Genomic DNA, 16,098 nt, shown 5'->3' with positions numbered 1-16,098 from the left:
GGCAGGATATTAGGAAGAGGTTCTTCACTGAGAAGGTTGTCATGCACTGGAACGGGCTTCCCGGGGATGTAGTCACTGCACCAAGCCTGTCTGAATTTAAGAAGCGATTGGACTGTGCATTTAAACACATGGTCTAAACTTTTGGGTATACCTGTGCAGTGTTCTATGTGCATATTCTATGATTCTATAATTCTATGATCTGAGATCTTCCAAGGTCATTAGGTGACTTCTGGGAACTCTGTGAGGTGCTCTTCCAGATGTTATCCAGGTGCAACCAAGAAGAGCAGTGGTTGCCAGCTGCTGCAGAGGATGAAGGCACCAGTCTTCTGACCTGACCTGCTGTCCAGGGAGGTTTTCTCTTTGCCTGGAGCATGGATCAGGAACTTTGTGAAGAGATCCAAGGCTAGTCCACCCCTTGGACTGATAATACTACTGCTCTTCCACATGGGTACCAGAAGTACTGTTGTGGAGTCTAGGAGCATGTCAGGCATGTGTAAGTGTCTCTGGGGACTGTGATCAAGACCATGGGAATGCAGGTTGTTTTCTCCTCAATCCTGCAAGTGAGATGGAAGTGCTTGAAGAAGATTGGACAAGTTCTGCATGTCAGAAACTCAATGTGTAGCTAGTGTTGGAAATGGATTTGTTTTTTCATGACCATGAGACCCTCTTCGAGGTTAGAGAACCACAACGGAGAGAAGAGCTCCGCCTGAGTAAATGGAGTAAAAACATATTTTTCAACAGCCTGGCCAAGCTGGTGCAGGGTGCTTTAAACTACAAATGTCAGGGAAAAGAAATGCAGACCCACAATCAAGTGAGGAATTGGTGGACCAAGCTGTCAAGAAGAGGTTGCAGGGTGATATAAGAAAGCAGCAGCAAGGCATGGAACAATGCCTAAGGATGTTTGATGAACCAGTTCAGAGCTTATGGGTCTGAGCATAAGCATTCATGAGCAGAAAAATGTGGGCAATGTTGCAGTGGGTGTATGCTATAGAACACCAGATCAGAAAGGAGATAAGGCTTTTCTTAGACAGAGAGAAATCTTATGTTCACCTCAGTGTAACAGAAGGAACAAGGCAAAAGGGAGGACTACAGTCTTCTTGGAGAAATCTTATCGGATCATGGGATATGGCCCTGGAGAAAATTGAGATCCAGGAGAGCTGGTTGATTTTCAAGAATCACCTCCTCCAAACTCAAGAATGATCCACCACAATGAGCATCAAATCAAGCAAAGGTATCAGGAGACTTGCATGAATGAGCAAGGAGCTACTGACTAATGTCAGACTTGAAAAGGAAGCAAAAAAAAAAAAAAAGAGGGGAAAACAGGGACAGGTGATCTAGAGGAATATAGAGAAAATGTCTGAGCATGAAGGGATGGGCTCATGAAAGCCAAAGCCTATGTGGAGTTTAATCTAGTGAGTGCAGAAGGACAACACAAAATGTTTCTGCAGGTACATCAGCAGAAAAAAAAGAAGACTAGGGAAAATGTGGGAACAGATAAATAGACATACATAATTCCACGGGACCTGACAGGATACACCCAAAGGTACTCACAGATCTGTCCAGTGTTATCATAAGGGAACTCTCAATTGTTTTTGAAAGATGGTGGTAATCAGGAGAGGATCCTGAGGACTAGAAGAAATCAAGTGTCACTCCAATAAGTACAAGAAAAAAGATCCAGTGAGCTACAGGCTGGTCAGCCTCATCTTGATCCCTGGGAAGATGATGGAACAAATAATCCTGGAAACCATTTCCAAGCATATGAAGGGTATAAGATGATGCTCAGGAATGGTCAACTTAGATTTATGGATCAGAACTCATGCCTGACCAACCTGATGTTGATCTTTCCCCAAAGAGGCTGTGGAGTCTCCATTTTTGGAGATATTCAAAATCTGACTGGACATGGTCCTGGACAAACTGCTGTAACTGAGCCTGCTTAAGAAGGGGATTGGATTAGATGATCTCCAGACGTCCCTTCTGGCCTCAGCACTTCTCTGACTTTATGAATTGTCATGTCATTTAATTGCCAAAATATAATGTATTTTCCCTTTGGTCCGTGTACAGGCTGAGATTTGGAAAAAGAAGTGATTTAAAGACTCCCTTTGAAAAATGAGTCTGCCCTGAATATGTTGAAGCCCAGCACTGCAGAGACTGGGAGGTTTTCATAAGTTAGCAGAGACACAACACCAGCTCCTCATCCTACCAGACTTTTGCTCCAGTCTCATGAGAGCAGAATTACTGCTTTTTTATAAAACAGCAACTGCTAGGAGTTTTCTAAAATCAGCAAAAACTCTCACTGTAAAAAACTGACTAAGACATTTTAGCTGACTTCCCACTTGATAAATTTATTTTTTTCTTTTTCTTCTTTTTTTCATATACTTACAGATGTAAATGCGGTGTGTATACACATACACAAACTCACACAAATATTATATATAAATGAGTGGATATTGTCCTGGTTTCAGCTAGGATAGAGTTAATTTTCCTGCTAGTAGCTGGTAGGGTGCTATGTATTGGATTAGGATGAGAAGAGTGTTGATAACATGCTGATGTTTTAATTGTTGCAGAGCAGTGCTTACACCAAGCCAAGAACTTCTCAGCTTCTCACTCTGTACTGCAAGCGGGCAGGACAGGGGTGCAGCAGGAGCTGGGAGGGGACAGACACAGGACAGCTGACCCAAAGTGGCCAAAGGGGTATTCCATCCCATCTGATGTCGTGCTACACAATATATAGGGGTGTCTAGCTGGCTGCTCGGGGCTAGGCTGGGCATCGGTCATCGGGTGGTGAGCAATTGCATTGTGCATCACTTGTTTCGTACACATTAGTAGTAGTAGTACTATTATCATCATTATAATTATTTTCCTGTCTTAATAAGCTCAACTCACAGTCTTCACTTTCCCATTTCTCTCCCCCATCCCAGAGCGGGAGGGGGAGGGGGAGCGAACAGCTGTGTGGTGTTTAGCTGCCGGCCGGGTTAAACCACAACAATATATATTCAGATATATTAGTAAGGAAGATATCTAATATGTAAGATTTCAAAACCAGCAGTTTAAATTTTATGCATTTACAAACAAACAAAAAAAAATGGATTCAAATTGTAAGAGAGTTTGAGAAACATTGCTAAGGGAGGAATCTACCAACCTTGCTTACATAGCTTTTATTTTCTTGGAACATTTGACCAGCTTGGTATATTTTTACCATTCATTTATTCCGTTTTGTAATTGCTATATGTGTAACTCTGATGCCATCAGAATCTTTTGGTAGAAAAATGTATGACAAAGTACTCTTTTTTTTTTAACTCACACCTCTTTGAGGAGTTGTAAGGTAGATTTTTATTAGTAAGGGGATTCCTAAAAATATGTAGAAGTGAAATGTGCTTTAGACAGGGAATTATATGCTGAAGCTGTTACTGATGCCTGCTCCTTACTCAGACAAAACACACATTGAGTCAAGTCATTACAGAAGAGAAGTACATAACTTTATGTGGAGAATATACTACACAGAGAATGACAAATAGACAATCTCACTGAATAGAGATATGAAGTGTGTCTGTCTTTAAACATGTATACATGTGTGTATTTGCTTGCAGAAGAAAGAGTAACAATGTGGAATTATTATTCTGGTTTCTCACTGTTTATAGAGATCACTGATAGCACCTTCTGAAGCAAGAGTATTAGAAATTGTCGTGGTTTAACCCGGCCGGCAGTTAAACACCACGCAGCCGTTCGCTCACCCTCCCCCCTCCCTCTCTGGGACGGGGGAGAGAAATGGAAAGTGAAGCCCGTGAGTTGAGATAAAGACAGTTTAATAAGACAGGAAAATAATAATAACAAAATAATAATAACAATAATAACAATAATAATACAATGGTGATAATAGGGAAATAATAATAATATGTACAAACAAGTGATGCACAATGCAATTGCTCACTACTCGCTGACTGATGCCCAGCCTAACCCCGAGCAGTCCGGCCCCCTCCCCCCGGCTAGCCACCCCTATATATTGTTTAGCATGACGTCAGATGGTATGGAATACCCCTTTGGCTAGTTTGGGTCACCTGTCCTGGGTCTGTCCCCTCCCAGCTCTTACTGCACCCCCAGCCTGCCCGTTGGCAGGACAGAGCAAAAGGCTGAGATGTCCTTGGCTTAATATAAGCACTGCTCTGCAACAATTAAAGCATCGGGGTGTTATCAGCACTCTTCTCATCCTAAGCCAAAACACATCATTCCACCAGCTACTAGGAAGAAAATTAATTCTGTTCTAACTGAAACCAGGACAGAAATTAACAAAAATCTTGATCCTTGCTAGTATGAAGACCATATGTACAGGGAAATATGAAAATATATTGCTGTAGCAAAGACAGCAGCTGAGTACTCATCTCCAGATATTCCCCAGTCTGATTCAATTAATTCATCAATGTTCATCCAAATTTTGTTTCCTTCCCCAGGAACTGTAGGACCCCACTTAAAAGCAGACCAAACTTTACTTCACAGTAAAATGGAAAGTTCTGCCTGTAACATGATGACCAGAAGGAAACCAGCAGCTGTTGACAGTGTTGCAATGCCAACTCCAGTATTATCTCTCTTACCTTCAACAGAAGCAGCATCTGAAGCAGGTGAAGTTGTTTTTCTCCGTTCCCTCTATTTCTTCTTCACCTTCTTCCTCCCTGCACTGAACCCTATGTGCTTGTACTTCTTGATTTGAATAGTAGTTGCAAATATGCATATCTGATATGATAATCAGGCTGTAATTTTTTCTAACACTTTCTTATCATGATCATATCTTGGCATATCAAATCTCTTTTATTCACATACCACCACTTGTGCAATAATGAGGATACAAGTAGCACCAGCCCATATGGTCTAACAGGGGACTCTGAAGCAAGGCTCTTGGGTTGCTTTCTCAGCCCTGTTGTTCATTTATTTGAATGTTCCCATCCCTGTAGTATGAACATGCTGAATACACAGTGAATAGCTAAGGAGAAACTAAGATTTCTTTCTGCATATTTCAATGATTTTAACATAATATTCTGTCTTGCAAATGTGAAATCGTCTGGGGCAATGAACAGTAATTTAAAATATATGGGAATAAATAAGCAGTAGTAGCATTTTTTTCAATCAACTTATATTTTGTGCTTCTATTTGGAATCAGATTGGAAGGTGATAGCTTTATACAGTCAAAAATTGAGCCAAGTCATTCAGTCATCATCATGCCTTTTGGGGGTATGGATAGAGAAGTTAATCTTGCACTGTGTCTTAATTTCCAGTGAATGCCCACAGTACATTACTCTACATGCAGCCATTAGGAGTTTCTTAGTCTTGTCAAACCTCTGATTCCATATTCACAAAAAGGTATTTGTATCACTGAGTTATGGAATGATAACATATGCAATTGAAGGTGCTGTTTCAGTGCACTCTTTTTGATTTTCCTCTAGTTTCCTGAATAAATAGTGAAAACAAGGGAACCATGCTGTAACATGGCCTCTATAAAGATAAACTTTTATGTAAAAAAAAATAAAATCAAGAGTCTCTGTTTAGTCTTTAATACTTTCCTATATATAAACTAAGGATAGATTTTTAATGCAATGGAGACTGAAAGCACACAAATATTTTATGATCAGTTTCAAGATGAAAGTGTATGCTTAACTGCATAGTTCATTCTTTCAATTTTCAGAAGTCTAATTAAAGTGTTGGTTTATCTGTAGCCCAGATGTTGAAATAATTTAGTGAAAACTGAAAGAAACTGTGTTAATGGGAAAATAGGACAGTGCTATGGGTTTCCTGTAATTAATGGAGAGCTCTTTCAAAATTCCTTCATTCAAGTGAAGTCAATAAATTGAGCCCAGCTGTTGAGCAAACAGTCTTCTCTGTGCCATGTTCTTGCAAGTGGCCTCAGGCAACTCTGAAGGGATGGAGAATGACAAGCTGTAAGATTGATCTTTAGTGCTGCAGACATACCAAAGCTGTCCAGAATAAAGTCAGAGGAGCAATGGAGAACTTCCAAGATGTCTGATATATCCTTGTTCAACACCACCATGGTGGAGTGGGTTGTTCAGCCTCCTTTAAGCTACCTTTGGAAACATATATTTTTTGGTAGACATTTCTCTTATTGCCTCAGAAGCTATTTCCAGCTATATCAGTCCTCTGTGACTTCCCAGCTTGGCCAGCACTCATTTTGATTTGTCTCTGCCTATGAGACAGAGCCACACTACATCTGCATACCACGGGGAGGGGAGAAATGCACGGCCTCGGTGTGACTTATTTTAAACGTGCAGAGGTGTTTGTTTTTAATGCCAACACTGCTTCTTGCTTGTTTGATGAAGCTAGGTAGGTTGTTTGTTTCTGGAAAGTAGGGAAGGGATGGAGGAAAAGTATTAAAGTTTGATTGGACGGAAAGCAGCAGCAATGTGCAGAAGCAATGTGTAACTCTGCAGTTTGTTTTCATAGCCTGCATTTGAGACAGAGTGTTTGCAGGGGACACTGCAGCGTGCCTGTCTTGGATAGCATGTGGAAAGCCTCAGACATCCATTTTCAGACAGAAGTCCAGAAATGCTGGTGCTTATCTGAATTACCTGTGTCTCGGGAGGCCAAACTGCTTCCCTCTCCTATTGCTCTCTAGCGATCTCTCTGAAAGAAGGATTTCCTCCGTAATGGGTCCTCCCCATGGAGTAAAGGAAAAATCAGGGCACTTTCCTTCTTCTGCCAGCCTTTTGCATCAAGTACATGTATTTCTAGCTTCTGATCACTTTGGGCTAGACTGTGCCAAATAGCTTCAGGGCTTCACAGAGGCAGCATGTGGCCCTGCAGCCTGGGAAGGTGAAGGGAGATAACTATGCCCAAGCAGCAGTCCTCTTCCTGGTACTCCATCACCTGGAGGTTGCAATCATGTTGTATCATCTCTTCAGAGACATATTCTCTTCTTCCTATGTCATATACAGACACTGCGTTACTATTCCCAACCTCCTCTTCATCCCTTTTAAGATGAATTTCACCTAATAGAGATAGGGGAACGTCTTCCTCCCAGAGCAATGTTTCCATGTGCAAACAGTAAATTATGTGCAGGAAGAAAACAACAAAGCCTAAAAACAATGCAGACCAACTTGGGTCCAGGGTTGGGCAGGGGTCTGTCTGGATAAAATGGAAAAGATTAGTACTTAGCTTTGGTTTTCAGCAGAGCAGTATATCACATGGCAATACAGCAAAATATTTTATAACAAAGATTGCTCACCAAGAGCTTCCAGATGAGTTGATAATACCTAATGGCTCTCACTTCAATAGTGGTTTATTTTGGCAGATCTCCCTGATATTTTGTCATATGCACATCTCATCAAATCTTCCCCCTGCAGACCCATCAGACTCCTTTCCACATAGCCTGCCTTCTTCAAATGTAGAATCAGATGTCCCTGACTCTCAACAGTCAAAATAATATTGTTTCCTAATATCGCCTTTAAAAAGCCTGACTTGAAAGGATATTACTTATTCAAGAGGTGTATTCTGACTATTGGCAGATTATGTAACACAATTCAAATATTTTCTAAAGCGTGCAAGTTCAGCGGCTTGCTAAGGAGAAAAGCAAAAGCATTATTAGTAGCTTCTAACAAGCTTCCTGGGAAAGTCATAAATACCCCAAAGCATTTATGAAAGAAAAATTACTACAGTAAGCAGAACAACTTTTATTTTATTTTATTTTATTTTATTTTATTTTATTTTATTTCATTTCATTTCATTTCATTTCATTTCATTTCATTATTTTATTTTATTAAGAGAGAATGAGTTTCAGTTCAAAAGGAAAGGGTCTGTCAGCTTGCAAAGTTTTAGGATGGCAAGAAAGTCATCTCAACAACATGAAGGAAGACATTGGGTATACAGCTCACAGATTTACATATAAGTGTAGGTATCTACCACTAACTGTCTGTGTATCAGTTGATTTTAGAAAACTAGGCAGTTTGGCAGAAAGCAAATGCCTGCCTTTCCTCCACTCAGTCCCTGTCTACATGCCATTGAACTCAATTCCATCTCTAAGCCTGGGTGTCCTGGTTGCCTTGGGTGACTAAAACACCCATCAGGGCTGGCAGGACCACCAGGAGACCTGCACCCTAGTTATTCAGTATCTGGGGATCAGAAGGATGTCCATGGTCATCTCAAAAGGCATTAAACTCCCATTTTAAAAATAGAAGAGTAGGAATACATCCTCTACTGACTGTATGGAGCAGATCACCATTGACAGCGATGGGTTATTAATACTAGATGCAGAAATAACAGATACTAATAGATATAAAATCTTGCAGATTCTTCATTTCAAATTAGTTTCCTGCCCTTTGTCTTGCTGTCTTTCCAATTAAAGATGAGAATAATGCCAAATCTTCAGATTTCACCATGGACCTTGCAATTTTTCCTGTATTTTCACTAAAATTCCCATCTACAAGATTTCCATCACCAACTGAAAAATTTAAACTTTACTGTCTGGGAGGAAAAAAATGCATCTTGAACATAGGTGTTTTCAAAAAGTCTCGAAAATGGGCCCTGGCAATAGTGATAAAAGGCAAAATGTGGACAGCAAATATGAAGGCTGTGCAAAGCGTTTGATTTCTTAAATCCTCTTACCTGAAGCTACTCTCAGAATCTAGGAGAAACCCCAAAGAGTTGAATGCTTAGGACTGAAAATATTGGGACTTTATACGTTGGTCATCAGTGAGGCCACAGAGTAATGGCTTTGTGTGACAGGGATCTAATTTTTTTTTATCAGTTGACTGAGAAGGAGCTTGCGGCCACTTGCACTTAGGGCTCTTATACCCACCCTTTTTAGGGGTGACCTACTTGAGAGGAATTTTGTGCAACTAATTAGATTTTCCCTAGTAGTTTGGACATTTCATTTCCTTTCTCTTTTTCTTTGTTACCAAAATGAGTGCATTTCTCTTTTCTTTTGTCCTTTGTGAATCACAAACTGTAAGTGGGTTTTCTTTTCTTCTTTTTTTTCTTTTTTTTTTTTTTTTGTATGGGGAGTGGGTTACATATGGAAAATGTATTTTGTTTTGTAATTAATGAAAACCAGACTTTGGGAAGTTGGCCATCCAGGTCTTTATTTATAAGAGAGCATATGTCTGTGTTTTGTTTATGACTCACTCCTACTTCTTGCATTGTAACTTGGATTTGTTTATGCAAGCTCTTTGCTGAATCCAAACAACGTGGTGGTATAAGAGCCAATAATTTATGTTGTCCAAGAGGGGAGGACTGTAAGTGATGTTTGTATGCTGAATCTGTCATAGTGAGCAAGGGAAGATTCTGCCACTTGACAGCTTCTGGTTATCTACAGAAAATGCTACAACAGCAACTTTATTTTATACTACAGCTAGAGGATTGCCCTGTTAGCCATGAAGGGAATAATAACCCCCAAATGAACTTTTCTCAAAATCTTGGCCACTCTGGAAACTTCAAAGATTTCAAACCCAAATGACTGCTTGATAGTCAGGTGTAAATTAAGTTTGCAAGTAGATGTGGGCTGAAGTTAATTTAGTGGGATGTTTTGTTCTTTACTGAAAAGAAATCACTAACTCAATCATTTCTTTTCCAGCAGTGCAGAATAGATATGTTAGGAGTGAAAGGGAGCACCAGTTATTGCAATAGCAGAATTAATACATACGGTTTCACTCACAAAGGGATAGTTACTTATAATCCACATGCAAATCTTGAACTCAGAACAAATGCCACATTTGTTAAAGGATAATGAAACAATTTAAGACAAAAAAAAAAAAAAACAAGCAAGGTCTCGTGTCCTAAGCAAAAGCCCAAGAGCCAAGAAATGCTGGGTTCTCTTTCCAGCTCTGACAGTGACTCACAATGTGACCTTGGCAAGAGACTTAACTACTTTGGACTTCATTCAGATCTAAAGTAAGTGATCTGAACCAGGCAGGAGTAAGCTTACTTCAGGGGCCATTAATGTCAATTATACAACTGATAGTTTCAGCTAGTTTCTGCAGAGATGATAGTAAAGAAATCCAAGTGGGACTAACGAATTTACCACAGGTGAAGTGAGCCACAGAACTTTCAAGTGCCCACTATTTTCAGTAACAAACACTTTTCATACTATCTGACATCCAAGGTAAGCATTAAAGACCAGCGTGAAGACATCAGGAGTACGTGTTTGGGGTATACAAAGTTTAATAGTTACGGTGGACCAATATGACACCTATGCTAAGCAGCCCTTTCTTCCCTCCCCCTAGAGGCTTAGGAATGAGACTGAAGCAAACCTACAGTAAAGCACTGATGTAGGAAAGTTTTGCTGCTTTAGAAGAGAAGAGAACTGGAGAGAGATCACTGAGAACAACTTAACAAAGTTGTGTTTTCATTTAGAACAGTAAAAGAGGAGGTAACAGCAATTCTTCTGGAACTGTAATAATTATATTTTTATTTTCTTTAATTGCTTGTCTATGCAAAGTCCTTTCTCACAGCCACTGCTTCTTCAGTAGTCACATTCAGCCTCTCAGTCTTGAAAACCCCTGATACTGAAAAGCAGACAAAGGAGGGTTTCCATTCACTGTTGTTTGACCCAGCCCTGTTTCTGTCCTTATCTCCCAACAGCCAGCCCACCACTGAAAAAAAGGTTCAAGCGCCATGAAATCGAAGCAATCCAGTGTGAGGTGCGCAAGATGTGCAACTACACCAAGATCCTGTCCACAAAGAAGAATATGGATCACGTGAACAAGATCCTGAAAGCCAAGCGGCTGCAGAGACAATCAAAGACAGGCAATAACTTCGTCAAGAAGCGGAGGGGGCGTCCCCGGAAGCAACCCCTCTCCTTTGACAAAGACTCCAGAGACCAAATGCCCATTCTGGAAAAATGCATTGACCTTCCCAGCAAAAGAGGTCAGAGACCAGCACTGAATCCGTTGATATTGGAGCAAGCAGCCACCCAAGACACGATCATGGCCACCATCGAGGCTGTCATACACATGGCTCGAGAGACGCCACTCCCTCCTCACCCCCTGCCATCCCCTCTCCCTCCGCCCCGGACGCCCCGGTTTGGGAAAAGGAAAAGTAAGTCCCCGCAGGAGGAGGAGGAGAACGTAAAAGTGAAGCGGCACCGGAAAGGCAGGGGAAGTGAAAGCGAAGGCCTCCCATAAGGCCAGCACACCCTGTTGGATGTCGGGTGCTGGTAGCAGGGCGTGCCGGGACTGGCAGACTGGAGGCACATGGTCTGCTTTGCCCCCACGACAGCACCGGACTTGTCCCTCGGGCAGCCGAAACCCATCATGGAGAGCTGTGCCAGCTGGGGTTCACATCTTCATCGCCCCAGACCCTCAGGAAAGAGGGTGAAAGGGTGAGGGTCTGGAAAGGTGGGGGCGATGGGGGTGGGGTTTCAAAGTTGGGGAGACTGTCTACTTTGCAGAGTTTCCAAAACTAATCAGCATCTCGGCATTGCTGTGCTCACACCGTACCCAGAGGTGGGAGGTCGTCCTCACAGAGAGCTGAATGTTGTCACTAGGGCTGCATGCTCGACTCCAATTCTGTTTGGCAGGCCGTGTGAAACTAAGAGTAACCATACCATAGTAGAAATCACTGTAAAAAAAAGGAAAAAAAAAAAAAAGAAAAATAAAATAAAATTAAATTAAAAAAAAAGAACAAAAAAAAATAGTGTAATTTTCTCAACTGTGATCTTGGTTATAATCTGTTTGAATTTTTCTTTTTTTTTTGGTTTTATATACCTACCAGGTTTTGGGGCACCATAACCCCAAATGCCTGACTCCTGATAGAACTATATATATATTTATAATCTTGAGAGTCATCACGCAGCACTTGCAGGGCAAGCAGGCGATCAGGCCCAGTCAGCATGGGTTTATGAAAGGCAGGTCCTGCTTGATGAACCTGATCTCCTTCTATGACAAAGTGACGCGCTGGGTGGACGAGGGAAAGGCTGTGGATGTGGTCTACCTTGACTTCAGCAAGGCTTTTGACACTGTTTCCCACAGCATTCTCCTCAAGAAACTGGCTGCTCTTGGCTTGGACTGGCGCACGCTTTGTTGGGTTAGAAACTGGCTGGATAGCCGGGCCTAAAGAGTCATGGTAAATGGAGTCAAGTCCAGTTGGAGGCCAGTCACTAGTGGCGTTCCCCAGGGCTCGGTGCTGGGGCCAGTCCTCTTTAATATCTTCATCGATGATCTGGATGAGGGGATCGAGTGCGCCCTCAGTAAGTTTGCAGATGACACCAAGTTAGGTGCGTGTGTCGATCTGCTTGAGGGTAGGAAGGCTCTGCAGGAGGATCTGGATAGGCTGGACCAATGGGCTGAGGTCAACTGCATGAAGTTCAACAAGGCCAAGTGCCGGGTCCTGCACCTGGGGCGCAATAACCCCAAGCAGAGCTACAGGCTGGGAGATGAGTGGTTGGAGAGCTACCTGGTGGAGAAGGACCTGGGAGTGATGGTTGATAGTCGGCTGAACATGAGCCAGCAGTGTGCTCAGGTGGCCAAGAAGGCCAACAGCATCCTGGCTTGCATAAGAAACAGTGTGGCCACCAGGGCTAGGGAGGTGATCTTCCCCCTGTACTCGGCTCTGGTGAGGCCGTACCTCGAGTACTGTGTTCATTTTTGGGCCCCTCGCTACAAGAAGGACATCGAGGTGCTTGAGCGGGTCCAGAGAAGGATGACGAAGCTGGTGAGGGGCCTGGAGAACAAGTCCTATGAGGAACGGCTGAGGGAGCTGGGTTTGTTCAGCCTGGAGAAGAGGAGGCTCAGGGACGACCTTATCGCTCTCTACAGATACCTTAAAGGAGGCTGTAGAGAGGTGGGGGTTGGTCTGTTCTCCCACGTGCCTGGTGACAGGAAGAAGGGGAATGGGCTAAAGTTGCGCCAGGGGAGTTTTAGGTTGGATCTTAGGAAGAAATTCTTTACCGAAAGGGTAAAGACATTGGAACAGGCTGCCCAGGGAAGTGGTGGAGTCACCATCCCTGGAGGTCTTTAAAAGACGTTTAGATGTAGAGCTTAGGGAAATGGTTTAGTGTGGACTGTTAGTGTTAGGTCAGAGGTTGGACTTGATGATCTTGAGGTCTCTTCCAACCTAGAAATTCTGTGATTCTGTGATATATATTTTTCTCATTTACTTGCCTAGTTACAACTAGTTGCAATATAGACAATAGAAAAGTAGAGCCTTACATGTGCACACTCTCATTCTGAGTGCTATCCCAAGGAACGACAGAATATCACAGCATTTCAAATAAGGTGTACATGGATATTCAGTTATGATAGCATGTTTCTATGAAGCAACTTGGCATTTCCAATGGCATGTGAAAAATGGGTCATCCATCAACCAAGTTGTTTTGATGCTCAGTACATATGAGTAGAGAACAGCAAGACACTTCTGGGGAATAGAGTTATAGCAAACATGGACAAAATCACCAAAAAAAAAAATAATAAAAAAGTGAAAAGAAAAAAGTAGGACAGAAAAAATAGAGTAAAAAGACAGGGCCCAACCCTACCAGTTCTTACCACCTGCAATTCCCAGTGAAATTATGGGAAACCCAGGATCCGAATTATTTGCATTGGGTAGCAATGCCTTGATATGTTCTTTTAAAGAAAATCGATAAAGTAGATTGTTTTAAGAAAATAGAGAACAAAACCCTATGGAAAATAGGTTCTTTCTCGGCAATTATTTCTTAAAAAAGAAAAGGAATAAGTGTTCTTATCTGAAAATAAAAATAAAATAAAATAATGAAAATAAAAATAAAATGTTCAAAGGGTATCAATGCTGCAATTGTATTAATGCCACTTTGGACATGTTCTCCAAGTTGTGGTTGCCTTAATAACCTAAAAATTATTTTTTTTTGTACATAATGTAATTATAAAGCTCTCAGTCTGCATGGATGCAAACTGTGTGTGAAAAATCGTCTCTTTAAATGGTCAGTTCAAATTGTACATTTCTCATTCGAGTTGTACGTTAACCACTGATCTAACTTGGGTAAAACACCTGAGCTACATTTCCACAGCCCAATCAAAATGTTTAACTCAAAGACTGAACATGAAGCTGTTCCACTGTAACAACGCTTTAAAAAAATAATAAAAAAAAGTCGGTTGTTGAAATTTGAAATAGGGAAATAGGTACATCTTATTTTATTTCTTTTTAAAGTCCTTCAGTACACCCAACACCTGACATGGCAAGATGGATATTAAAATTGGGAGGGGGGAGGGAAAATTCCGGTAAGGGAGTGGGGAGTGGAATTATTCAATGATTCATAAGCCAACTGTTATTCCCATGACATAGCATGACAGTAAAGAGAAGAGAAGAGAAGAGAAGAGAAGAGAAGAGAAGAGAAGAGAAGAGAAGAGAAGAGAAGAGAAGAGAAGAGAAGAGAAGAGAAGAGAAGAGAAGAGAAGAGAAGAGAGAAGAAAAAAGAAAAAAGTCCCCACCAAAAAAAAAGAAAAAGCTTTTTTATTCTGTTATTTATTTACAAAAATCATATCAAGACTATGGTGTTAAAGGGACACTGTAAACATACAGCTCATTATTCTTAGAGACTGATTTTTCTTCTGTGATAGCACCTTAGCTTATTAAAACTGAATGCATTTGGGGTTTGGACTGGGGTTGGGGGGCTGGGAGAGGGTTTTTTGTGTTTTTTGTTTTTTAATTTATTTTTTTAAGGATGGAACAAATGTTGAGATCCTATCTCCTTAAAACTCATAAGGTGGATCGCAGAATTTTGTTTCCGATTTGTTTTGCATCATTCGTCATACTCATTTGTGCTTTTTGTTTTCCAATTAATGCAGCTTAGAAATAAACCGACTGGTTCCTGCTTCCGTTACAACCAACTTTGCTTTTCATTTCTCTTGAATCAGTGCAGTGTTACTGACTGAAGCTGTAGGCCTGCAGGAAAAAAAAAATGCTCATGCCTCCCCCAGCTCCTCCTTTCTTCCTTAAAAAGCATTGGACGGAATTTTAGATGATTCAGAAACCTTTGGTTTTCCATCTTTCCCTTGGGCCTGCAAGTAGTTGACAGTGTCTCTTAAAATGCAAGAAGAAAAAAAAAAAAGGTTTTGTATTCCAGGTAGCCTATAAGCTGAAACTAAGCCTTCTATCCTTAGCTTCATCTTCAGTGATCTCTTTATTAGCCTTGAAGGGCATTTTGACACGTAGCAAGTGGAACAAAGGTCTGAAAGGACCAGATTCTGTCACTGAATGCCTGTTGAGGTTTCAAGATGCATCAGGTCTTACAGAGTGCCAGTAAGGGCACATAAATGATTCTATGATTCTATGAAATGTGCTACTCAAGATGCTGCTAGAGGCAAAGCCTCCACTTAGAAAGCACAACCCCATATACCCTTCACTGAGCATTTTGCATATGGAGAAAAAAATTAAAAGGCACTTTTGAAACTAAGTTAAGAAACTAAGGGTAGCATTCAAGACTTGGTAACTGCAAGCTGTCCAGTTAGGATGGGCTCTACCCTGGGTGCCCAAGGTTTGTTTTTCTCAGTGAGAAGGTGCTGGGAGAGCATGGCACTGCGGTACTGCCCGGGCAGTTTGTCTGAACACCAGCTGGTGCAGCCAGTCCTGGATGGCAGGAAGATTAGCTTGTTAACTTGTGTGAAAGCAGGCTGAAAATACTGTTAGATGGCACTCATAATTTGTGTTCTGCATATTGCATAGTCTATAAATACAATAAGCAAGTTGCTGACAGAATAATATTATAAGGCGATGTACTGCATGCAGATCATAAAGGATTTAGTTTTAGGGCTTAAGGCTAAAATCCCACTCCTGCAGTTTATTACCCAACGATATTCCAGTAATGAGCTTTTTGATTATTTTTTTCTTTCTCTACCACTAGGAAGATTTACTGAGGAACTATCTAAATTCTCTCCACATATTTCCAAGGACTGTATAAAACTGGGGCAAAAGCCCTTTTGCTTATTAAGACCAAAAATATTTTTCAAACATGTCCATCGTGTCACAGATTAACACATCTTAGCATGCTTCAATAAAAACGCAAAACAAAATCACATGGCAATCAGCCATATGAAGTGAGGCCACAGGTCTGCATCCTCTCCATGGGTACTGTATTCTTCATCCTGGTATAAAAAGAAAGGGGACAAATGTGCAGGAAGAAAGGAAAAACAAATA

The 16,098-nt window shown here is 41.3% G+C and overlaps 1 protein-coding gene across 17 annotated transcripts in view; it reads left to right on the top strand.

Annotated features, from left to right (window-relative positions):
- The window catches only part of LOC101791773 (SET-binding protein), a 323,956-nt gene extending 309,632 nt beyond the window's left edge, over nucleotides 1-14,324 (top strand). For 15 of the 17 annotated variants that reach the window (XM_072030466.1, XM_072030468.1, XM_038169501.2 and 12 more), the window contains 2 exons: nucleotides 4,446-4,613; nucleotides 10,576-14,324. In XM_072030466.1, the coding sequence (XP_071886567.1) occupies nucleotides 4,446-4,613; nucleotides 10,576-11,117 (710 nt within the window). In that variant the 3' untranslated portion in view covers nucleotides 11,118-14,324. The remainder of the gene's footprint in view (nucleotides 1-4,445; nucleotides 4,614-10,575) is intronic. The other 2 variants (XR_005261408.2, XM_038169500.2) reach the window with 2 other exon arrangements.
- Nucleotides 14,325-16,098: the final 1,774 nt, after the last annotated feature.

Source organism: Anas platyrhynchos, chromosome W (assembly GCF_047663525.1).
Source record: "Anas platyrhynchos isolate ZD024472 breed Pekin duck chromosome W, IASCAAS_PekinDuck_T2T, whole genome shotgun sequence".
Lineage (NCBI taxonomy): Eukaryota > Metazoa > Chordata > Aves > Anseriformes > Anatidae > Anas > Anas platyrhynchos.
Note: the sequence above shows the minus strand (reverse complement) of the source record. Positions and strands in the feature narration are given on the sequence as shown.